Source organism: Gossypium hirsutum, chromosome A13 (assembly GCF_007990345.1).
Source record: "Gossypium hirsutum isolate 1008001.06 chromosome A13, Gossypium_hirsutum_v2.1, whole genome shotgun sequence".
Taxonomy (NCBI): domain Eukaryota; kingdom Viridiplantae; phylum Streptophyta; class Magnoliopsida; order Malvales; family Malvaceae; genus Gossypium; species Gossypium hirsutum.
The window spans coordinates 90,622,391-90,648,512 of record NC_053436.1 but is presented as its reverse complement, the minus strand read 5'-3'; the positions used below and the strand labels follow the sequence as shown (position 1 = coordinate 90,648,512).

General features: G+C 32.9%; 1 protein-coding gene across 2 annotated transcripts; it reads left to right on the top strand.

Annotated features, from left to right (window-relative positions):
* Positions 1-962: 962 nt before the first annotated feature.
* LOC121202829 (NAC domain-containing protein 86) lies at positions 963-4,163 on the top strand. Of its 2 annotated transcripts, none has more exons than XM_041085199.1 (4): positions 963-1,683; positions 1,773-2,053; positions 2,669-2,953; positions 3,139-3,379. In XM_041085199.1, exons 1-4 carry the CDS (start codon positions 1,527-1,529, stop codon positions 3,220-3,222), a joined length of 807 nt encoding a protein of 268 aa, XP_040941133.1. In that variant the 5' UTR covers positions 963-1,526; the 3' UTR covers positions 3,223-3,379. The 2 variants fall into 2 exon arrangements, with proteins under 2 accessions (XP_040941133.1, XP_040941132.1); XM_041085198.1 differs by lacking the exon at positions 3,139-3,379 and adding an exon at positions 3,659-4,163 and having other exon boundaries at positions 1,032-1,683.
* Positions 4,164-26,122: the final 21,959 nt, after the last annotated feature.

Genomic DNA, 26,122 nt, shown 5'->3' with positions numbered 1-26,122 from the left:
AACCCACACCGCCTACATTGATAACAATGTTCATATCAATCAAGCTAAGACTCAATCAACTAAATTATCCCTTTAAAAAAAAAGAACAGATATTCCAATTACCAATCTTGAAACATGAATGTATTAATGACAAATATTAATGAAAAATATTAAAGAGGCATTTGATTCAAGAGATGGAAGATTACTACAAGTAATAATATTACATTATTAGTTGAATGTAGGATTACTTAATTAGCATATTACTGGGTATGTTATATTAAATTGTTTGGTTCATTTGATTAGAATGTAAAATTTTATTATATGATTCACAAATTTGATATTACATTTAACATAGTATTATTATAATTAAAATATTAATTTTTATTTTAGGACAAACCTTATCCCATTAATTGAATGCATATTTCTTATTTTATTTTTTTTTGAAGGTAGATTTCTTATTTTTATTACTCCATGTCATTTTCTTTTTATTAAAAAATATTTTATATAAATTTTAATGATAACCCGTGATTTTATCGAATGCATTAAGTTAAAATATCATATTATAATAATATGAAAAATATATAATAAATTTATTTAATATATAAAAGAATGTGATAAAATAAATACTAATCTATGTAAGGAAGAGTTGATGTTGAGATTAACTTGATAGTGGATGTATTGAAATATAAAAGGATGGATTTAGGTAATCTTTGTGAATAATATTAAGAAAAAAAGGTGATTTGTATCAAATACCTTTTAACAATGTTAAATATGGATTGAATTTTAAAAATGAAAATGTGATTTTATTTTTTCAAAATTAAAAGTATTTTAAAAACTATTCTTAAAATACAAGACATAATAGGTGTAGGCATAGGGGTATAGGTTTAGTATTGCGTGTAGTAAGATATGGAGGGCTTAGTGGCCCACCCTACCTTTTTAGAGATGAACCCTGATTTTTGTTAGTATGTGAGCAGACAAAAGCAGAAGCTTCTTATCCTTCATATCCTCCCCCAATGGCTTTTCTTTTCACTTTTCTCACCATCTCACTTACACACAGAATCTGCCAAACCCTAACTTCTGATTTATCATATTCTCTTTGTTTCAACCCCATTTTAGTTAATGGAATTATATTTATAAAAAAAATTAAAAGAGAAAAAAGAAATTGATGTAAACAAAAAAAAACAGATAAATCTCGTTTTCTCCGAATCTTACTATATTTTGAACTGATTATGTAAAGCATATTAAAGTTAGTGAAAAAATGCAAGGGACTAAAGTCTGGCCCCCTCAGATCACGTCCCATAATTACAATGTGAATCTAGGATCTTAAAATAGTGAAGAAAATGTTTTGTTGCCAGCTTCAATGGCAAGCATGTAATATAAGCCAACATCTAAGGCCTAATTGTTTTTTGCCATTAATTATATTTGTAACAGTGGCCTCTCTATATAAATATAGTTGAACATGGTAGAAGCTAGTTAAATAGTGCATGTTCTGTTCTGCTCTGTTGTATTACATTCTAAAATAAATTCCGTGTTGAGACACAAGTGCCATGGCTCCCATGACTCTCCCTCCTGGTTTCAGGTTTCACCCAACTGACGAAGAGCTTGTCGCTTACTACCTGGATAGGAAAATCAGCGGTCGCACCATTGAGCTTGAGATTATCCCTGAGGTTGATCTCTATAAATGTGAGCCTTGGGATTTACCAGGTATTCTATTATAATCATTCATTCATTCATGACCCGCTTCTGTGCTTTTTGCTGCCTTCTAACTCTTGACATCGATTTTAAACCAACAGATAAGTCGTTTTTGCCCAGCAAAGACATGGAATGGTACTTCTACAGCCCCAGGGATAAGAAATACCCGAATGGGTCGAGAACCAACAGGGCAACGCGTGGCGGCTACTGGAAAGCCACTGGCAAGGATAGGGCGGTGCAGACGTCGAAAGCGGTGGTGGGTATGAAGAAGACTTTGGTTTATTATAGAGGTAGGGCTCCCCACGGCATCAGAACTAATTGGGTTATGCATGAATATCGCTTACTTCACTCCGCTTCTCCCACAGCTCCTTCCAGTCTAAAGGTACCTTACTACTACAATCCATATATCATATTCGACTTGTGTTTATGTTAATTTATTCTTATTATACTATTGTTTCATGTTCATCTTGTATAACATTAGTATTCTTCACTAGGGTTTTAGTTCACTAATTTGGTTATAAAAGTAGATCTGAACTTGTCAAAGTAAATTTGATTTCAAGGTCTTTTTCACTTTTGTTAAAACAAAATAAAATTATTAATAAACTAATAATTATAAGTAGGGTTTAGAGAAGATGCATGAATTTTGTTTTATGCAAAATCATTATCAAACATGTCTTTGTATTAGGGAAAATAATTCCTGAAATATAATTTCTTGAGTGAATATCAAATTACTAAATGTTATTTATGGTGAACAGTAAAAAAGTCCATAAGCTAGTAATTTATATTAATATTTATGATTTCCAATTTCGGTTTCTTTTGAAAGAGTCTTTGGTTTTAATCTTGCACACTTTATAGGTATGTATAGCTGGTGATCTTCCTTTCTTTTAATTTATTCCTTCTTTTTACCTCTTTCTAATATTCTTTTAAACACTTCTGCATTTTACTGTTTAATTTTCTACATATCTGTATATTTTACTTGATGTTGCAAATTGAGCAGGACTCTTATTCTTTATGTCGCATCTTCAAGAAAAACATTCAAATCCCTAAAACAAAAGGAGCTGCTGTTGAGAATAATCAATCATTTGGTGATGAAATCTCAAGAGGGAGAGAAGCTGAAGTTGAAGATGAGAATTTCAATACTTCTTCCTCGGATGTCACTCAAGGGACCCCCAATGAAACTGGCATGGCCGATGAATATCAACCTCCATTTACCTCCGATGAAGCCAATAGTTCGGCTAATTTGTCTTCACTCGGCCCTGATTTTTCCTCCGATCTATTTCAGGTACGGTATTACATGTGTGTATGATGTGGAATGTGCATGCCTTAGGGCATAGGAATGGGCCATCCTATGATTCTTTATAATAATAATAATAATAATAATAATAAATCTGCTTTATACGATTTCTTTTTTTTTTTTAATGTTGAAGACATGATTATCTACTTTGCCTAACGCTGGATTTTTCACAGCAACATTCTGCTTTATTGGGTGCTTTTATCAATCACCAAAGGCTTCAAAATCACTCAGTCAGTCTTCCCCATCCCAACACTTGAAAGTACAATGAGCTGATGAAATGTGGGTTGGAAATGGCCCACCAAACACCCACTTTGAGTTGGCTTTTCATCTTAAACTAGCACAAAAGTTGGGACCAAATCAAACTCTCTCTTTTCCAAAAGCTCTCAAACTCAAATCCATGGCTTTTCTTCACTCTCTTCCATAACTTCTTTTGACTGACCCATCCATCTTTCTCCCTCATTTTCCACACCCCCCATTGTCACCAACCTCGATGACTCTTAGTCAGAATTTGCACAATTTTCCCATTCAAAAACCACTTCTTTTTTCTTTTTTCCTTATCAACTTATCTACTTTGGACCTTTCAAACTCTTTTCAGTTTGGAGTTGAATCACTTCATAAAAATACTCAACATTTTACTCCTTTCTAGATAATTCATCTGATTCACATGTGTATTTATGAATGAATGAAATGCAGATTCCAAGCTACACCAATCTCCATTATCAAGCTCCATATCCACCATTAGAGCTAGAGGACTTCCCACAGATAAATATTATATCAGAGACAAAGGCCTCCAAGGCGGAGATAATTGACGAATACATGATGTATGACAAGTGCAAGGACTACATGAACGGATCATTAGAAGAGATTTTCTCACTTTGTGCCTCTCAGGACAATTCCATGCCCCCCCTCTCCATGCATGATTAATCAAACACACTAACTGAACATCACTTTAACAAAAATTAATATACTTATTTTGTAATACTATAATTTTTTTTTTCTTTTTCATTTGTAACACAAAAGGTAAAAGGTCGTGTTAGAGCAAATGATAAAAAATTAGAACATCATTTTGCCAAGCACAAGATGATAAGGCTACATATTATTGGTTTCCTTTTTTACCATTTTATTTTATTTTGTTTACATATTGTGGTTGAAAAGTTGTTTGGCAATTTTGAAAGGGAAGTGGATAAATCGTTTTGTTTCTTTTGATCAATCAATTAATGCATCAAATTTCTATATATTTAGTAGCTTTATGACCTCTGTAATGCATTAATTTCCCAGATACGGCATGCAAATTACCCAAGCTGTCGCACATTGTTTTAGATACGTAAGACTCGCTTTTCGAGAACCATGCAAGCCTCCACATTTCCACCGACTTACTTCATTAAAAGATCGTCCTGGTTTCTCATCAACTCTTCATCTTCAAAGGTCTTATCCATGAACCTTTTAACTCTTCATCTTCGTCTTGGTTTATCCATGGATCTTCACCAACTTCCAACACATGAACATGGAAGGAATAGTTACCACATTTTCAAAATAAATCCTTTCACAAATTCTGTCCAACGTGGAGCAATAAACATTGCCCTATTCTAAAATTCATATACTTTACTAAATTAATTAAAAGAAAATTATTTGTGTCTAGAATTTAAGTATTAAGTAATTGAAATTTCAAGTTTACTTCTATAATGTTTTAATAAGTAAAAATAATTGTTTTTCATATATCCCTTCCCCGTAACTTAAACTCAACACCATTGATTAATTTATTGCTTTTTATCTAAACTTAACTTCATTATATTTCACCCATCCAATATAAATTTTATATTTTTTCTCTTTAAATATCCTCTTCATTTCTTTCTTTCTTTTTCTTCCACTTGATTTTCTTCCTTTATAAACCCAATTTTGTTTCTCTGCATGATAACATTTCATGCGATTTACAAAATTATTTCACAAATTTGAAATTATTTTTATCCCTTCAATAATTCCCCAAAAATTATTCTAAACAAAATAGCTATAAACTCAAGTTGTTAATGGGCCGAGCCAGGTTAGGCCAAGGCCTGGTTCCAATTTTCATGCCCAAGCCCTTTTTGAGATAACCCGATCCGTTCAAAAAAACCTATTTTACTGTTAAAAAATTAATAAAAATATATTTACCTAATGGTTCTGTTGACAAGTACAAAATGCTGTCTAGTTCCAAAAGGTATTCATCAATGTCCAGGGATCGATTTTCCTGAAATATTTAAACTAGTCTTCAAACCAACCACAATGCATTTGGTTCTTAGTCTTGCCTTAAGTAAAGGCTAGTCACTTCATCAACTAGATGTCAATAATGCCTTTCTTCAAGGCACATTTTCAGAAGATGTCTTTATATCTCAACCTCCGGGCTTCATTGATCGTGATAATCCTAACCATGTTTGCAAGCTTCACAAGGCTATCTATGGACTCAAACAAGGTTCGCCTGCCTGGTATCATGAATTATGCAAATTCCTGCTTACTTCAAGTTTTCAAAACTCTATTGTAGACACATCCTTGTTCATATTCAACACTAAATGAGTTATTCTTTATATTTTTGTTTATGTTAATGATATCGTTGTTATTGGAAACACTTATCAAGCTGTACATCATTTTATTCAACAGTTCTCTACACACTTTTCTCTAAAAGATATTGGTGACTTACATTACTTTTTGGGTGTTGAAGTGTGTTAGAGTATAGAGAATACTCTGCTATTCTAAACTGTTAGTTTGTTAGCCCGGTGAATTCAAGCTGTTAGGATGTTAGTAGCAGTTGTTAGATAACAGTTAGTTCATTCTTCTATATATATCTCACATGTACTATTCAAGAGTATGCAAGAAATAATATAGTTTAGTTTCTCAAATTCTTTAATCTCTATTTTTTAATATTTAGTTTAGCTTAGTTTCTTTATACCTGAGATCCCAACATGGTATCATTCGCCTAGCGGTGCTGGGACCTACTCCACGTTAAAGGTGTTGCGATCTGCTTCAAGCTCTTTTCCATGAACACCACGGCCTCTGCTGAATCTGTTTCTGTCGAGTCTGGCTCTCAGGCTTTTACCAGTGCTCGGCTCATTTATTTGTTTCCTCGCCATGAAACGGTAAAATTAGATGATAACAATTTCATTCAATGGAAACAGCATATTAGACTTATCATTGAAGGATATGAGTTAGCTGGATTTTTGGACGGTACTATACCTATTCCGCCATGCTTTCTAACGTCTCCGGAAGGGTCTCTAGTGCCGAATCCAGATGCTTTGGCGTTCTTTCAACAAGACAAGTTATTAGCTTCCTGGCTCCTTTTAACTATTTCTCTTCCGTTATTAACGTTTTTTTACAGAGGCTTGTTTGGCCTGCGACGTGTGGAACACAGTTATTTGCCTCTTCACAGCGATGACCGGCTCGAAGCTCTCTTGTCTTCGTCATGACCTTTATTCTTGTAAGAAAGGTACTCTCTCGATTAAGGGCTATGTTGCAAAATTCCAAACCACGTGTGCCTTGATTGAGGCCTCTGGCTCACGGATCTCAGAGGCAGAGAAGGTCAAAATAATTCTTGCAGGCTTACCTTTGGATTTTGATGCTGTTATCACCTTGGCTTCTTTCTTGTCGGAACCGCTGCCGTTACAACGTCTCATTGACGTGTTACTTGAGTATGAAAATCGCCAGATCTGTGCGATTCACGAAGTTTCTCTTCATACTAATCTACTAGAGTTTGGCCCGTCGCAGTTTGGTGATCAGATGTGTGGTGGTCGCCCACCGTCTGGAGGTTGCGGGCGTGGATTCCGATTTCGCGTACAGTGCCAAATTTATGGGTAGTTTGGCAATGTTGCTCAAAGATGCTATTATAGGTATAATCGGGACTCTGCCGGGCCACCACAGGTGGATCGCACTGGTTCGAGCTTCGTCGCTAGTGGCTTCTCCGTTCTATCGCCTGCCCTTGGCCTGTTCTCTGGTCCTTTCGCAGGGCCTCCTTCGACTACATCACTAGGACATCTTTCTCGTGAAAATTGGTGGCCTTATGCTGCGCCGAATGGTCTCAAAGGTCTAATAAGGTTTCTAACCCATTTGTTGGTTGTGATGATGGAACAGGTGGCTTTCGTGGGGCCCATAGGGAGTTCACATTTTCTTTTGAATTTGGCAAAGCTTCAGAAAGACCACATGCGGGTGCTAACGCTAATGGGCTACTCGTGCGTGGCCGGTCTGGTCTAGGTCCAAATGCTGGATCTGCCCAAGGTTTTTTTGGGCCACATGACAATTCTATTCCTACTTGGCCTCAATCCAATCATGTCGATTTTGCTCCCTTTTATGGGCCTGGCCGCGAATTTGGGCCTTTTGGTACTGGTGACTATAATGAGGCTGGTCCATCTATTCTTTGGCGAACCAAACCAAGGGCTCGGGTTTACACTGCCTTCGATCCATGCATTGGTCTCCCACGCATACCTGATATACATGCTTCTGATGTATCCAACACTTCAGGGTCTAATATGAATGTCACTCAGTCTGGGTCCAACTTTGCTGGTTCTGATTCTTATGTTCTTCTATTGGTTGGTACTGCTTCATGGTATCTTGATTCTAAGGCGACTCACCATATATGTCGTGACGCGTCTGCACTGAATGGTTCAACACCTTATTCAGGTAACTCTTCTCTTTTAATGGGTGATGGCACTCCGACTAAGATTTTATCTGTTGAGAATTCAGTATTACCTACTCAACATAAATTGTTTCATTTATCTAACGTTTTGTGTGTACCAACCATACAAAAAAAATCTCATGTCTGTGTCCCAGTTTGCCACTGACGATGATGTCTTTTTTGAATTTTATCCGACTTATTATATTGTCAAGGAAACCCAGACTCAGGAAATATTACTGAAAGGCAACATTCGTGATGGACTATATCACTTCTCTTCGCCCACGGTGCCTGCTTCGTATCATATGGTTCCTTCTACTGCTAATAGTGGGCCTCCGACTCAGAACAATAGTAGTGACAATTTTACTCTCTGGCACAAACGTCTATCTGCTTCTATTGTTAAGAATGTTTTAGAAAAGTGTAATATTTCTTTCAATAAAGGTTGCTTTAATACTATTTGTACTGCATGTCAAAAAAGGAAGTCACATAAAATCCCTTTTTAACTTTCTAATACTGAATATAATAAACCTTTTGCCTTGGCGGTCTCCGATTTATGGGGACCAGCATCTGTTGTTTGTGGCTACAACTGGTATTATGTTTCGTTTATTGACATGTGTACTCGCTTTACCTAGATATATTTTATCCGTCAAAAGTCTCAGGCAATTGATTGCTTTGTTCAATTTCATAAATTAATCAAAACTCAGTTTGAGAAAACTATTAAACATTTTCAAAGTGATTGGGGAGGAGAGTTTCGCGCCTTCACATCTGTGCTAGCAGTTCAAAGGATAATTCATTGCTTATCATGTCCACATACGTCAGAACAAAACGGGGTGGCTGAGCGTAAACACTAACATATTGTTGACTTGGGTATCACGCTTTTGACTCAAGCAAATCTTCTTATAGATTATTGGGGGTATGCGTTTTGTTGTGCTGTGCATTTCATCAATTGCCTTCTTACCTTGGTTCTTAAAGGACAATCTCCATTCAAGGTGCTGTATGGCCACAATTCTACATATAATCATTTACGCGTCTTTGGGTGCTGTTGCTTTTCGTGTCTACGTCCGTTTCCGCGTCACAAGTTAGATTTTCGATCTCAACCTTGTACATTTTTGGGGTATAGTTCTCAAGATAAAGGATATCAGTGTCTCACATCGGATGGTAAAATCATCATTTCTCATCATGTTGTTTTTGATGAACATAGGTTTTTGTTTCCTCTGAAAGACGCTAGCGGATTCTCATCTTCTGTTTAATCTCTTTTTTCAACATCCGTTCCTCTTGTCAAGCCTATTTTTTCTCGACCTCTAGAATCTTCCTCTGCCCAAACTCTTGAGATATCAACACATCTTGGGTCTTGTCCCTTTCATTCTCTCAATTCTCGGAATACAGTAGGTTCCACCCTTGAGCTTCATTTTGTTCGAATGACAATTCTTCTATTGCTTCTTCTAGAAGTGCAGCTCCTTCTACAAGTCTAACAAATACTCATCCAATGGTTACACGATCAAAGGCTGGTATTTTTAAGCCCAAGGCTATGACTGTTGAAGCTATTGAACCTCTCTCGATTGAAGAAGCATTTTCTACTCCTGAATGGCGTAATGCTGCTCAAGCTAAATATGATGCTTTCATTAATAATTCTACCTGAAAACTTGTTCCTTTTCTTAAGAATCGCAGAGTAATAGGATGTTAGTGGCTTTTTAAAGTAAAGAAAAATCCTAAAGGTACAGTAGCAAGATGTAAAGCTCGGTTAGTAGCTAAAGGGTGCTCACAGGTTTCTAGATGTGATTTTAGGGAAACATTTAGTCCGGTGATAAAACCTGCTACTGTTCGAATAATGTTATCTATTGTTGTTTCCAAAGGTTGGCAGCTTTGTCAGGTGGATGTAAATAATGCCTTTTTAAATGGGGATCTTACTGATGAAGTGCTTATGCAGCAACCTCCAGGGTATGTGTCGTCTAAAGAAGGCTTTGTATGGACTGTGTCAAGCTCCGCGGGCTTGGTTTGACAAGTTAAAGTCATTTCTTATTACTGCTGGGTTCCTTCTCTCTAAAGTTGATTTGTCTTTATTTGTCAAAGTCACATCTTCCTTCAGTCTTTATGTTTTGGTATATGTAGATGATATTATCATTACTGACAGTGATCCTACATGTATAAATGGTTGTGTTCAACAGTTGAATGAGGAGTTCTCTATTAAAAATATGGGTGATCTCCATTACTTTCTAGGAATTTAAGTCACACTGTAATACGCCCAATTTGCCCGGGCTGATGAAAACTAAAAAAGGTAAAAAAATCCAAACACAAAAAAAATATAATTAAATATTAAATTAAAGTGTTTATGGATTTAAAGTCCATTTACAATTTATTTAGCCCAAACAAAAATACTAGCCTAAACAAGTACCCAAAGTTCCTTAACCCAACTACATATAATTTGACCCAATTAAACAGACACCCAAACTACACAGTCCTGTAGCCCAATTCACAAATGGCCCAAAAGGCCCAACTGTTTGAAAATGCCAGAAACCTAAGGGCTTCTAGAACACACCAGTGCTGCAATCGAACTCACGCACGACTTTCACGAGCGGTTTTTTCCGTACGACCGTTTCTCCATACCTACAAAAGAATATACGAGAAGAAGCAGCAACAGAATATACAGCCAAATGACAGAGGGAAAATATATTTTTTATTTTTCATTTATTATGTAAATTTGGCTATAAAAAGCCATTATTTGTACCTTGATTTTTTACACGCACAGTAGACGCATACTAAGCATACAGCATAGAACAAAAGCAATAAAATTAACAGAGGTGATTTTATATTTTTCTTTTTCTCTTCTGATTTTTTTTCCTTTATTTTCTTCTTAGTTTGCTCATCTTTTTTTATGCGACTTAAGGCCGATGAAAGCCCTAAATAGTTCTGCTATGCGGATATAAGGGCGAGAGGTCAAGTAACAATGGAAGTTTATTTACTCTACGGATCTATTTTCATTTTTTATCTTTAAAAAATAACATGAGATTTGAGTACTCCATTCAAACAAAGAAGAAGAGGAGAAAGATATACTCACTAAATCCTTTTTAAGCATGTTCGAGCGCCTTCAACTGGGAGGACGGGTGCTATTTGCATGCTGTTGATCACCAAAATAACGGTGATTCGGCTGCTAGAAAAGAAACCCTAGAAATTTAATTTCTAGGCTGTAATTTTCGGCCAAAAGTGGGGTTGCGTTTTGGGGAAGGAATTGGGAAAGAATGGTCTTTAATGACCTGTTGTTGAAACAGATCCGTTTCAGAGAAGGGGGTCCGCACGTCAACCCGCTTGGAGACCCTGATCCACCCTTTTGCGCCTAAAATGGATTATTTGTGCAGCAGGCCTTTCCCAATCGCGCTGCATTGCGATTAACTCCTTTTTGCGTCTTATTGGTTTTGTTTTATTTAAAATTTTCCCTAAAGTTTTGTTTGCTGTTGCATTTTAGTCCATGTTTCAATGCAGTGTTTCAGGATCAGGGATAATTTCAATCTCAGTCCTTGTGAATTTACGCACGTTAAACGTGGATCCTTTTATTATTAGAAGCTTATTTTAATTGTAAATTATTATTTTTACTTTGATTTTCATTAAGTAATTTGTTAGGCTTATGTTATAGTTTTAAATTTGGGTTTATTTACTTGTACATTTTGAGTTACTTTATTAGTGTATATATATTTTTTATTTATATTATTAGTAATGTTCATATTAATTGTATCACTTGTATCATTGGTTATTTATTTGTTGTAATTTGGGTAATTGTATTTCTACTTGTTGCATACAATTTTATGTAATGTTATAATTTGTATTATTATATACATTTAATTGTTTTTTTTTCTTCACCTATTTATGTTATATATGTAATTGTTGTTTAAAGTAAAATCATATGTTTTCTACATTATTTAAATTCTAACTATACGTATACAAAAACATTGGTATATATATTAAATTTATTTATATTACTAAATACTAGTATTTTATACATATAATTTCTTTTAGATCAATTCACATATTTTATTATATGCCTTTATTATTATAAGGAAAAATCCTACATAGTTTATGCATTCCTTAAGTTATCATCAAGCATATGTTTAGCACTTATATTTAACTTGCATACATTTTTATACATATACTTTTTAGCAAATTTGTATATAATTGTAGTTTTTTTTACATTATTTATTATATATATAATTTATGCTAATTTTAAGTCAATTTTATAATTCATATTTTTTATTCCATATTATTTTAATATTCAATTATTTTAAAAAAGTCTTCACATGTATATAACACATATTAAATTATTTTTACTATGGTACATGTTATTATTTTCATATAACTTCATGTAAATATTTTTCTATGTATATATCCTTTTTAAAGTTATTTATGTGTATAATATATTTCTTCTAAGAACCATATTTTAAATCATATAATTTATTTATTGTATACACTCTCATATTTTATTATCCTTATACATGTATTATTGATGTATGTTTCATTAATCCAAATTTGTTACATGTAAAATTATGCAATATATTATTTGTTTTAAATTTCCCTTTATAAATATAGTTTTATGAATATACATCACTAAATTTATGTCTTTTGTAAATATAGTTTTTTTTTTACCTTTTTTGTGTGTATGATTAGATTTTTTTTAAAAAGATTCATTACATGTATAATTTATATACTTATTTTTATATACATTATTAATTTCGTACTATCTTTTACAAATAACTATTTCCAAATTTATTTATATATACATGTTTTATAAATTTGCTATGTACATTGTATCTTATCATGTGTGTTATTTGTCTTTTATATTCTATATATTATTTAAGTTATCATGCACATTGTAAATCTCTAAATGAAATTGTGTTTAAAATATTTTGCATATTATTCGATTCAAATGTTTTATTCTATGATATTTATTTTAAGTAAATCCCTAGTTTTTATACAAGTTTGTCAACTTATAGTATATGTTAATGAATTCGTTAATTTTAAAATGTCCAATACTATATTAAGTTCTAATTCCATTGCATTTTGTACATATTTTATGGATAATTTTATATTATGACATGTTAATTATTGTTGTATATCATTTTTATTGATTGTTCATCATCCATGATTAAAAATTTGTCACATTTTACTTAGAATAGTTGTTCATAATTGCGGATTTGTTAATTGTGACTTGTTGTATCTTATTAATTCATGTTCATAAATCCTTTCCCACGCAAACATTTTGATACAATGCATTAAGTATTTCATCTATTTTAAAAAAAATAAACGTGTTTTAAGCGAATTTCCAATTTTTTTTATTATTCAAAAATTTCGAAATAAGGTAATATCCAATATTTGGGAATTCGAAAAATCGTGCTCAATCGTGCTGGGTATGATTTTTCCGGTGAACTAAATATTTGGATAACCTTTTGTAATTTTAGTGTACGAGTTTTCAAAGTTAAAAAAATCAATCGTATTTTTAAAGGTATAAAGGATTGTATCCAATCGTGCTGGGTATGATACTGCATATCTTTGAAACGAGAGATTTTTGACCACTAATTTGAACTATTCAAACATTTTAAAAAGAATCATACTTTGAAAAATCTTTTCTTTAAAGAAAAACCTTTTGGTATAAGGATAGCATTAAATCAATTTGGTACCAATTTTTAGGCGTAATGAGGGTGCTAACCCTTCCTCATGCGTAACCGACTCTCGAACCCACTTTTTGATTTTACATGAATAAAGCGTTTTAGTAGGTGGCCCAATCACACCTAATCAAGAGATTGGTGGCGACTCCACATTTTTGTTTTCAAAGTCGATCCCCATTGTTTTCAAAATAAAAAAAAGGTTTCGACACACACGTTCTTCTGACGGCTAGATTCATTTATACCAAAAGAAGTACATTCGAGATATACTCGACAGAAGCTCTATGACTTATGCCAAAAGTGTTCATACTCTGATGATTAGTTCATCTCCTCTCTCTAAAGATGATGGGGAACGTCTTCTTGATCCTACTGAGTACAAAAGTTTGGCAGGAGCATTACAATATATTGTTTTGACTCACCCTAATATCGCCTACGCAGTAAATCGTATATGTCAGTTCATGCATGCTCCCACTAATGTACATTTAGTTGCATTAAAACACATTTTGCGGTATTTATGTGGTACACTTGATTATGGTTTTGTTTTTTGACCGACAGATCAACTTTCATTAGTTGGGTATGTCGATGCTAACTGGGGGTTATATTTTGACGATTTTCGATCTACAACGGGGTACTGTGTGTATTTTGGTCACACACTTGTCTCTTGGTGTTCTAAAAGACAACAAGTTGTCTCGAGGTTCACGCTTGAAGCTGAATATCGAAGTCTTGCTGCCATTACAAGCGATGGTACTTGGTTGGTCTCGTTATTAAGTGAACTACACCTTCAATCTATTGATCCCCCAACTATTTGGTGTGATAGTTCGAGTGCGGTTGCGGTAGCTGCTAATCCTGTGATACACTCAAAATTTAAACATGTTGAACTTGATTTGTTTTTTGTGCACGAGCGAGTCGCTAATGGTTCTGTTGTGGTTGGTGAAGTACCTACATATGATGAAGTTGCTGACATTCTTACCAAATCATTCTTTGCTTCATCTTTTGCTAGGTTTAGGAGTCTTCTTCGGGTCTTACCCGTAGAAAAGATAGGTGAATGTTAGAGTATAGAGAATACTCTTGTAATGGGCCAATTTAGCCCAGGCCCGAGACAAAGCAAAATAAATAGAAAATAACAAAACAAAACAAAAAAACCAAAATAAATGAAAACAGTCCATTAAACAAGTCCAGTTACACCAGGCCCAAAAGATAAGAACAAATCCAAAACCCAAACTTTACAGACTCAACAAAGGCCCAAATTAACCCTAAACAAACCCTAACTATTGGCCCAAAATACAAAAAATTTTCAGAACCCTAGGGTCCTTTTACGCAGTCTCAGCTTCGTACAGCCGCCAACAGCCTCTCGCGCATAGCCTCTGTACGCCCCACGCCGAGTGCCACGTCGCCTCCATACCTGCAAAAGAGGAAAAAAACAACAATAAAAAAAACTTGTATTTTTCTTTATTTTTCTCTCTCGACTATAAAGCCCAAGAGAGATCGTTTTGTAATAGGCAACTAATAGAGAGAACTTGAGATACAAAAAAAAGAAAACATACACAATATTCAACAGAAAAAAGAATCAATGTGTTTTTTCATTCTGTTATATTTTTCATTTCTTTTGCAAATTTATTTTCGAATATAACACACAAATATACATTATATTCAAAAGAAATACGATTTTCGTACTTTCTTTGAGTCGGAGAAGTAAGAACCGAGGAGTTCCCTTGGCTCTTTTTGATTTTCTAAAGGGTTTTCTTTTTTTTAAGCTCAAATATAAAACAAGGGGAGCAAGGGAAAGGTTAAAAAAGGGGTCTTTCTGTACTTCTGGCCGCCGTATATGGCGGTCGCCGGTGACGGATGGACGGTGGTCCGATCGTCGAAAATCAAGACCCCCAGAGAAAGCCAAAACCCTTTCCTTTTGAAAAAAAATACAGTTGAAATGAAGTAAAAAAAATTTTTGGTCTTTTTATAAAGGGAGCAAACGGTGCCGTTTTGATAGGTATTTTCAGAGGCCAAAACGACACCGTTTTGGGCCTTTGACCCGAAATTCGACCCTAACCCGCCTAGGATCCGCATGTTTTTGGACTGAGGGTCTATTTGCACCCTCAATCTTTCCGCTTTTGAGGCAATTTTCAATCTGGCCCTTTTACCTTTTTCTATTTTCACAAATTCGGCCCTTCAATTTCATTTCTTTTTTTTGATCTAGTCCGCCATTGGCCAGCTGATATTGTGGGTTTTGGAGGGTGGGGTTATTCCCCAATTTGGTCCCTCCTTGTTATGCGTGCATTCAGATGGGTCCTCTCTTTTTGTATTTGTTTCGAATTTGCCCCCAAATCTCCGTTTTAAGTTTAATATAGTCCTTTTTTGTTATTTCGGTAATTTTGTTATTAAATTCGTTAGTTTAAATTATTATCACTATTATTATATTTTCAATTAGTTATTTTAAATTATTGTCACTATTATTATATTTTTTTGTTTCATTAATATTATTTCTTACTTTCATTACTTTTGTTTTATTTACTTACATTCTTTCGTTTTCCAATTAAATTGTTTTATTTATTATCTTACTTATTTATTTATCTATTTATTTTCTTTATTTTTTAAATTAAAGTTCATTTTTTATGTTTTATGTGCTCGTATACTTTATTATTATCATTATTATCTTTGTTGTTGGTATTTGTATTACTATTATTATTATTATTTTCACCATTATTTTTATTATTAATGTTGTAAATTATGCGTATTATTGTTATGTTCCATTATCATTATTTTCATGCTTTATTAATTTGTTGAATTTATGTCAAATTATCGTTCGTCTAATATGAGATTTTATGCTTTAGTCATACTCGAATAAAACTACACATATATCATTTCACCAACTTTCACCAAAATTCATAGAAAAATGGACTCTTTAATAAAGGCAATATTCTGTGTGTTGGAAATTCGAGAGATCGTGCCCTAGCGTATTGGGTTTCGATTTTTCTCGTTTGATTCAAAAGACCGAATAACCTTTTAAAATTAAAACGCATGAGTTTTGAAAAGGACAAGCTTATTCTCGAGGTTTTAAAATGTTGTGTTCTAACGTATTGGATGTGGCACTTTATTACTTCAGAACAAGAAAGTCTTTAGTATCTGCTTTCGATTTATCCAAACATTTTTTGTAAAATTAACATTAATAAAAAGGAGGATCTTATTTTTAAATTCTTTACGGATTTTCAACTTTCGACATTAAAACATTAATTAATCAATTAGGTACCAATTTTGGGCATTATGAGGGTGCTAATCCTTCCTCGTATGTAACAGACTCCAGAACTCGTTTTCTCAAATTTTGTAGACCAAAATCGTTGTTTTAGTAAAACAAAACATTTTATTAAAACAATCAAATTACGAGGTGATTCGATCACACCTAAACAAAAAAGATTGGTAGCGACTCCCCATTTTCATTTTCAAAATAAAAAGTCGACCCCTTGGATTTTTTCAAACAAAATGGTTTCGACAACTCTGTTATTCTAATCTGTTAGTTTGTTAGTATGGTGAATTCAAGCTATTAGACTATTAGCAGCAGTTGTTAGATAGCAGTTAGTTCATTCTTCCATATATATCTCACATGTACTATTCAAGAGTACGCAAGAAATAATACAGTTCAGTTTCTCAAATTCTTTAATCTTTGTTTTTCAATTTTTAGTCTAGCTTAGTTTCTTTATACTTGAGATCTCAACAGAGTGCTTTCCCATGCCGATGGTCTGTTTCTTAGTCAATGAAAGTATATTGATGGTCTCTTTCAAAAGACTTGTATGACTGAAGCAAAACCAGTCTCCGCACCTCTAGCAACGAGTTCGTCTCTTACCTTGTATGCTGGTACTCCCTTATCAGATCCTACAAAGTATCGAACCACTGTTAGAAGTCTCCAGTATCTCTCGTTGACTCGTCCAAATATTACTTACATGGTTAATAAGCTCTCCCAATTCATGCACCAACCAACGACAGACCATTGGATTGTTTCCAAACGCTTACTTAGCTATCTCTGTGGTACCTTAGATCATGGCCTAACACTTTGTCGTCAATCATCTCTTACTCTTCATGCATTCTCCGATGCTGACTGGGCTGGCAACAAGGATGATTTCACTTCAACCTGTGCTTACATCGTTTATCTCAGTCGTAACCCCATATCTTGGAGCTCCAAGAAACAAAAATTTGTTGCCCGGTCTTCAACCGAAGCTAAATATCGATCAGTCCCTACCACGGCTACTAAACTATGCTGGATTTGTTCTCTCCTAATTGAAATTGGCATCACTATTCCTTACTAACCAGTGATTTATTGTGACAATGTTAGGGCCACAAACCTCTGTGCCAATCTAGTGTTTCACTCGTGCATAAAGCACATTGCCTTGTACTATCATTTCATACGTGATCAAGTTTAAAATGGTCTCGTCAAAGTCTCCCATGTCTCTACTTCTTATCAGCTTGTCGATGTCTTCACCAAGTCGTTGTCTCGTCACCAACTCATCATGGTCATGAACAAGATCGAACTTACTCCACCATCGTCCATCTCGCAGGGGCAAGATAAGAATACATAATTGATTTTTTAAAATTTGAATTCCTAAAATCCATTAGCATATTTTTATTTGAATTCCTCTAAATTAGCTATGGTGGTTATAAGAAAACAGATCTACTAGGCTATGTTTTGTATATAAATACCGTGGTCATCAATAGAAAGATATGTGAGGAACATTTTATAACAAACCTTCTTTTCCCCCTTACCTTTATTCAACATAATATTTATTAATTTAAATTTTTTTATATTTGAAGAATTTCTTTTGTTAAATTTAGAATAAAGATAGCTTAACATATCTTTTGATGGTTACATTATAGTATTATATATAAATTATATACTATATAAAAATAAATATATATCATATTACATTACAAAGTATAAAAATGAGTCATGCTCAAGCCTTGAATGTTTGAACGCAAGCTTGACTTATATTTTAAACAGGTCTAATTTTTTTTGCAAAAGACTATTTTTTAAGCCCTTAAACTTTTGTTCGAATTCTCTCATATTTCGAGCACACCTTTGACCTTAGACAAATTATCCGATCCTTGAGTAGGTTTTTCTCAAAAAAAATATAAAAAAAGCACATAATTAGTAACTAAAATTTATCACACAAGTGAAAAGATTATATATTATATATAACTTTACATTTAAAAAATATTTCATATATAAATTTTAATAACAAGATTTTAATAAAAGGTGGATAGCATTTTTAATTTTTAATAATTAGAAGTTACAAGAATAATAGTTGGTACTTTACTTTTTTGACAGAAATAAATGGATAAATTTAATTGAGAAAATGATTTTCTACATAATTAGTTTAAGATATCTATAAAAATTCAATTTATTTTTTACATGTTTAAATTATATAATATCTCTCTATATTTTTAAAAACAATAACTTCAACATTTTTGTACTTTTATCAACTGATTTGGTATCTTGTATCTATCTGGATTCGTCACTCAGATCAGATGTAATACGTTACAAATTCCAACTCAATATCAATTAAATTCTTTATAAATTCTTTTTATTTAGTCTATTTCCATATTTCCTCAAAAATTAGTTAAGCACAATCGTGGAACAATAATAAGTGTTATACAGAAATTTTTGTAATGTTACACTACGTTTGTTGTTGTTTCATGCAACTTCGTTATCTCTTCATTTCTAGTAAAAACACTTCCATTTCTTTTTTCACCCTATTGGTATGGCCACACATCTCCTATATTGAGTTCCCATTTCCTCTTGCCTCTCTTGATTTTTTAGGATTTAGAAATATACTCTCTTCCAATAAGATGTTATTCCATTTAATCACGCCAATGAAACACTAATTCGGTTCTCAAACATTTAACCTGTTCATGGCTCGTTGCACATCCATGAAGACGTCAACCACACTACCATGGTATTGAAACAACAGACAAAGCTAATATTTTTTCTTTGGAAGATTATTAACAAAAAGAATCGTCTCCTATATTCTTGAAACCTCAACCTCTCAAGCTAGTTTTGCTTCGTATAATATAATGCATTTATGATAATATTATATGTTCTTACATTTCATGAACCAATTCTCGCATAAGTTATTTCTTATAAATAAAATATTTGCTTTAATTTCAACGTATCATTTCATTCTCATTCTTTATTTGTTTTTTTATTTGCTTTGTATACCAACTCTCGAACCTTGTTTAAGTTAAATGAGAAATACTTAACCATCGAAGAGTAGAGAAGAGACATTTATTTGTATTCTTAATTTTAATTTAGTTGTTGTTTTATGATATTATTATGAGATATTATATTTTAGCAATTTGATTCCTATGAAATTACTACTGTATATATATATACCATTAAGGTCTATCAATAAAATTCAATAGATTACCCTATTCTTGTCATGGCATTTGAGCAAGGTTTTTGACACAATTTTTTTTTCTCTTTCATTATTCTAAATGGCTGGCGGCAACACTTCTTCTCCTCCTTCACCACCACCACCTAAAATTGAACTTAACTCTCCATTTTTCTTGAGTCCTCAAGATCGACTCGGTGACTTTATTACTCCTATTCGATTAAAACTCGACAATTTCGATGATTGAATTTATGCTATTCATGCTGCTCTATCTTCTTGGAGCAAATTTGGATTTCTTTAATAGTACCATTACAGATTTTGTTCCCTCTTGCTCAAAGGATGATTAGGTTACCATCCTTTGTATGCTTGTGTCCTGGATTCTCAATACTATCTATCCGGAGGTAAGATTGATACTTTCCAATTATGATAATGCAAAAACTTTGTGGGATGATTTACATGAACATTTTTCTATTGTCAACGATCCACGTATTCAACAATTAAAAGCATATTAGTCGTTGTGAGCAAACCAATACTATGAGTGTTCCAGCTTATTTTAGTAAATTAAAGGTTTTGTGGGATGAATTAGATAATCATGAATCTTTGATTTGTTGCAAGTGTGGACAATGTTTATGTAACTTAGGGAAGGCACCTGAAAAACGTAGTGAGCATGATCGACTTCATCAATTTCTTCTTGGTCTCTATTCTGATTATTATGCCCAAATTAGGTCTACACTACTTTACCAAGATCCTTTGCCTTTCTTGAATCGAGCATTCTAGAAAGTTATTCAGGAGGAACCAGTACAAAAAAAAAAAATAGGTCAAGGAAGAGAAGACCAAAATTATGGGCTTTGTGATAAGCACGAAGGGTCGTAACAAAGGCCGAGTTGATCGTATTGATAAATTCACCTTGTTATGCATTCATTGCCAACGTAAGGGGCATGAGGTGGCTACCTAGATTGGTTGCTTGAGAAGTATGGGAAGCCGAAGATGAAAAGTGATGGTCGCGGTGGCAAGACAGGTGTTGCATCTTCTACGCAGCAAGTTTCTCATGGCAAAGGCTGTGTGTGAGCCAATGCTACTGCCATAGATACCAACCATGGAGCAACACTAGCGCAGAACACAACAGGGGCAATGCAAGTGTTAGGGGGCGATACTTCTTGGTTTTACCGTTGAGCAATGATAGTCTCTTCTGGCGGTGTTCAGTAAAAAACAATCAAATTCCACTCAGTTGAATGGTAAGTCAAAAAATAATTGGATTATTGATACAGGGTGTTCAAATCATGTTATAGATGATCTTCTGTGTTTAGTGAATATGAGTGATGTTGTAGCATATTTCGTAAGACTCATTAATGACCAAACAATGGTGGCTACCAAAGAAGGAATAATTAAACTAATGAACAAAATTCACTTAAAACACGTTCTTTACCCAATTATTATCATGTTGTGTTAATAAACAATCCGATCCACAACATTTGTGTAGTCCACCATATGTAAGTTTGTAACCTCCATAGGCTCCACATTTTAGTGCCTTGTTTCCCAAATATTTTGATAAATAGTCTTTTTATCTTAGGAAAATGGATATATTTGAATTTGAAAAATTAGCAAGTGAATAAATTTTATGAAAAATCTATTTTTACATTTATTTATTAAAAATTGAACCAATCGATTAATTATCAAAATATTCTAACTTAAAAAGCTTCTAACATAACACAAACTCGAAATAAATTAAAATAAATAATTTGAACATAAAATACCAAAAATAATTAGAATCGAAAAGGATAATGTAAGGCTAGAAAGAAAATTAGAAAGAAAGAAATTTGAATGACATCAAACATAATCAACAAATGAGTAGAAATGATTTTTTGTTAATTGTTAATTGAGTTTGCATTATTTGACTCACCGCACTAAACATAATCAATAAATATATATTAGTAAAGATTAACAAATAATTTTTTTTTTTTTTTGCGTAGAGACAACTAATTCGCAATTCACATAAATATATATATTTTTTAATTTCTTCCCATGAATTACTTTGAACTTTTACACTTTGGGAGATAAGAAAGGAAAAGAGAAGATGAAAAACAAAATTCTATGAGATTTCATATTTCATTTGCAGTATACAACACAAAGTTTATTTTGTAGACTTTTCCTAAAAAAGAAGTGAGTGGTACAATTCCCTTTAGATTTCAAATGACAAAATTTAATTTTCCTTTGCCTCTTTTTATCTTCTTAATTTTCTGTTGAAGCAAAAGTTTTAAATCTCTAACCTTAATTAATATAAATATTTTTATTACAAATTAATATAAATAATGAATGAGGTTTTGGTTGAATGGCAAAACTATAGAGGCATGAGTTTAAATTTTATTATGTGTATTTATATTTATATTTCTATATAAAAGATATAAAATCAAAAAAAAATACTCTCAAAATAATATGATTTCTTTTGTAAAGTAAGAATATTTTTGTCATTATCCAATTGAGTTGGTAACTGGTTGAGTCGTGAAACCAAACATAATAAATAATTTAATATTAATAAAGATAAATTGGCAAAACATCCTCAAAATAATATAGTTTCTTTTGTAAAGTTAGTATTTTTATCATTACCTAACTAAATTGTTGCCCGTTTGACTCGTGACACTAAACTCATTAAAAGATTTAATCTATATTCTATATAAAACCAACTTCTTTAAACACTATTAGGAATTATTAGGGTTACAATTGTCATTTACTTTTTATATATTAAACTTATTACCTTTCCTTATTCTCTCATTCTTTTTAAAAACATAGCAACCTTCCTTTAAAAAATTTATACACTAGAGCTTCGTTATTAAATTTAATAGAGTTATAATTGATATTTACAATTCTAACATTACACTGCTTTTAATCTATGAAAAATATTTATTTCTCAATTTTTTTTAAAAATGTTATTTAAAAATTTTAAAATTTAGAATTTTATGACAAAATATTTCAAATGTATGCTTTACGTTTTAGTACATGATACTAATATTATTAATTTCGTAATTACTACTATAAATACATGCACTAATTATTATTTTTTATTTTATTTTTTCCATGTTTTTGAGGTACAAAAACTTATCATTGCAAAAAAAAAAATTTAAGTTATTGCAATTTCAGTTTCAAGTTTTTTTGGATATATAAATACTTATAATTTGTGTGTATTTAAGGATTATAAGCGAAGAACATGGTAAGAAAAAGAAGAAGAAATAAAAATCAATGGTGGGTTCTTCTCAAGTTGATACATTAATGATGGTTTTTTATGGTTTTTCGCTTTTCACTTTGTTCTTTTATGCATTAGTTTTCTTAATAAATTGGTTTCAATGAAACCTCAACTAAATTTAAAAAGAAAAGAAACAAAAAAAATAGATAGATGAATCACACGATTTTAAATGTATTTATACATGTATTTTGGTTAATTTAAGCCTATTATATATTGTGGGTTATGCCTCCCATTTTCGACCAAACAATGTGTGACATCGCAATAAGAAAGTGTTCTTCACCACGACAGGAAGAAAGCCCTCGTCCCGACAACACGATCCTTCTTCGTCACAACGTGGCAAAGTGTACTCCAAGTTTTCTGACTTTTTTCTCCCAATTAAACTATGTTTTTTGTTTCTCACTTAAACTCTGATTAAACTAGAGTTGTTATTGTTGTCATATATGCTACAAATTTCAGCCTATACATAGGCCTTAGTCACTCTAGGTTTAAAAACAACAGAAATATTTAGATTGAGAGAATTTTGTTCTTTGTTTCGAAGGGTTTATTCTTTTGGGGATTCTCGTTTTCCTTTAATTCTCTCCATCTTTTGTACTCTCCTTTATTATAGTGAAATCTTGTTTTGCTCATGTTTTTTTATCCTCTTTTGAGGATTTCATGTAAAATTTATGTGTTCGATCTTCTCAGTTGTAGTTTATTTACTTGTTCATTGCATAAAACATGTTAATTCCTTACAAACTGGTATCATAGCTAGTTTGATCTCCGCAATCAACCCGTCTAAAGATGGAAACATCAAGGTTTGATATTGACAAGTTCGACAGCATCGCAAATTTTAGTCTGTGGCAAGTTTTAATGTCAGTAATATTGATCCAGAGTGATCTTGAGAGGATCCTTGTAGAAAGAAAACCTGTAGACATGGAACAGTCAGAATGGGATAGGTTAGAAAAAAAAGACTCTATCCACAATTCAATTATGTTTAACTAATAATGTGTTACAAGAGATTTTGAAGGAGAAAACAACGATTAAATTTTGGAAGAAACTGGAAGCCTTGTACATGATGAAATCCTTGGCCAACAGGTTAGTGTTAAAATAACGTTTCTACACGTTCAGAATGTTCAAGAGACTGACAAAAATCCAAAAATTCATGTTAGAACAGGTCTAAAGCGAGATCCAAATCTAGGAATCATGACAAATACTGTGGCTATTGCAAAAAGATGGGTCATGTTAAAGTAGAATGCTAGAAACTTCAAAATAAAATTAAGAAGGATGCCGAAAATGACGAGAAAGATAAAGCAGATGTTGCTAATGCCAGTATGGTCGGAGAAAGAGATGATGATTTCTTATTGGTGTCAACGAGTGAAAGACTCTAATAATGTGTAGAATGTGATAGGTTAGAAAAAAAGACTCTATCCGTAATTCAATTATGTTTAACTAATAATGTGTTACAAGAGGTTTTGAAGGAGAAAACAACGATTAAATTATGGAAGAAACTGGAAGCCTTGTACACGATGAAATCCTTAGCCAATAGGTTAGTGTTAAAAAAACGTTTCTACACGTTTAGAATGTTCAAGAGGCTGATAACATTCCAAAAATTCATATTAGAACAGGTCTAAAGTGAGATCCAAATCTAGGAATCGTGAGAAATACGGTGGCTATTGCAAAAAGATGGGTTACGTTAAGGTAGAATGCTAGAAACTTCAAAATAAAATTAAGAGGGATGCCAAAAACGACGAGAAAGGTAAAGCAGATGTTGCTAATGCTAGTATGATCGGAGAAAGAGATGATGATTTCTTATTAGTGTCAACAAGCGAAAGCTTCAAGCTTACTTCCAAATGGATCTTAGATTCAGGGTGCTCCTATCACATATGTCCCAATAAGGACTAATTCTGCACGTATATTTCAGTTGAAGGTGGAGTTGTGTTAATGGAGAATAATTCTCCATGTGAGATAATCGACATAGGAACTGTAAAAATTAGGATACGAGACAAAATTATTTGAATACTTTTAGATGTCAAGTATGAACCCGAATTAAAAAAAATATCATCTCATTGGGAATTTTGGATTCTAACGGTTGCAAGATAGTTATTGAATCAAAAGATTTAAAAGCCTCTCATGGAGCTCTCATTTAGTGAGAGGACAAAACAAGGTAGCCTATACATTCTACAAAGGTCAATAGTTACTGGTCGGTAGCAATTTCTGAAGAAGATTTGAAATAGTTGCCGCGTCGCAATGAGAACCAACATGACGTCATGACAATGGGACATGATTGTTTCTCCACCGATTTTGATTCAGTCAAACTTTGGCACATGCGATTGGGTTATATGAATGAGAAAGGTGTGATAGTTTTGTGCAATAAAGGTCTTCTCAAAGACACTAGAGTTGGAAAGTTAGGTTTCTACGAGCGTTGTATTTTTAGGAAGCAAATTTGATTTAGCTTCGATTTAGCAATACACAAACATTTATAGGGTTCGTCTCCTGTCATCTCAAATGGAGGTTATAAATATTTCCTAACTCTTATTAATGATCAATTTAGAAAAGTTTGAGTTTATTTCTTAAAGCAGAATAACGAAGTCTTCGAAATATTCAAACAGTGGAAAAAACTTTTAGAAAAACAAACTCGTAAATTCGTGAAGCGGTTGAGAACGAATAATGGCCTTAAGTTCTATTCTTCAAAATTTAACAATTTCTACAAATAGGAAGGAATTGAAAGACATCGAATCGTAGTTGGAACTCTGCAGCAGAATGGAGTTGCTGAAAGAATGAACAGAGCCTTACTCGAAAAGGCCTGATACATGCTTTCAAATGCATGTTTTAAGAAGGAGTTTTTGGGACGAAGCCTTAAACTTGGGAAGTCATTCGGTGAACCGATCTCCTCATCGAGCATTGAATGATAAAGTTTTAGAGAAGATATGGTCAGATAATCCTCTCAGTTATTCTAACTTTAAAATTTTTTATTGTCCTACTTATGCTAAAGCTAGCAGCGAAAGCTTGAACTAAGGGTCATTAAATGCATCTTTCTGGGATACTCTGTCGATACAAAAGGTTTTAAGTTATGGTGTTCAGAATTTAATAAAACAATTGTTAACAGAGTTGTTACATTTAATGAATCTACCATGTTTCGATTAGAAAATGAGTCATTTAGTTTTAAAGACACAACAAATCAATGTGTCTCAAGCAAGGTGGAGTCAAAAGCCAAAACAGGGGGTGACATTGCAAAAGTATAAAAATCTTCATTGTAACGTTACGACGAACAAGATCGTCATCCTG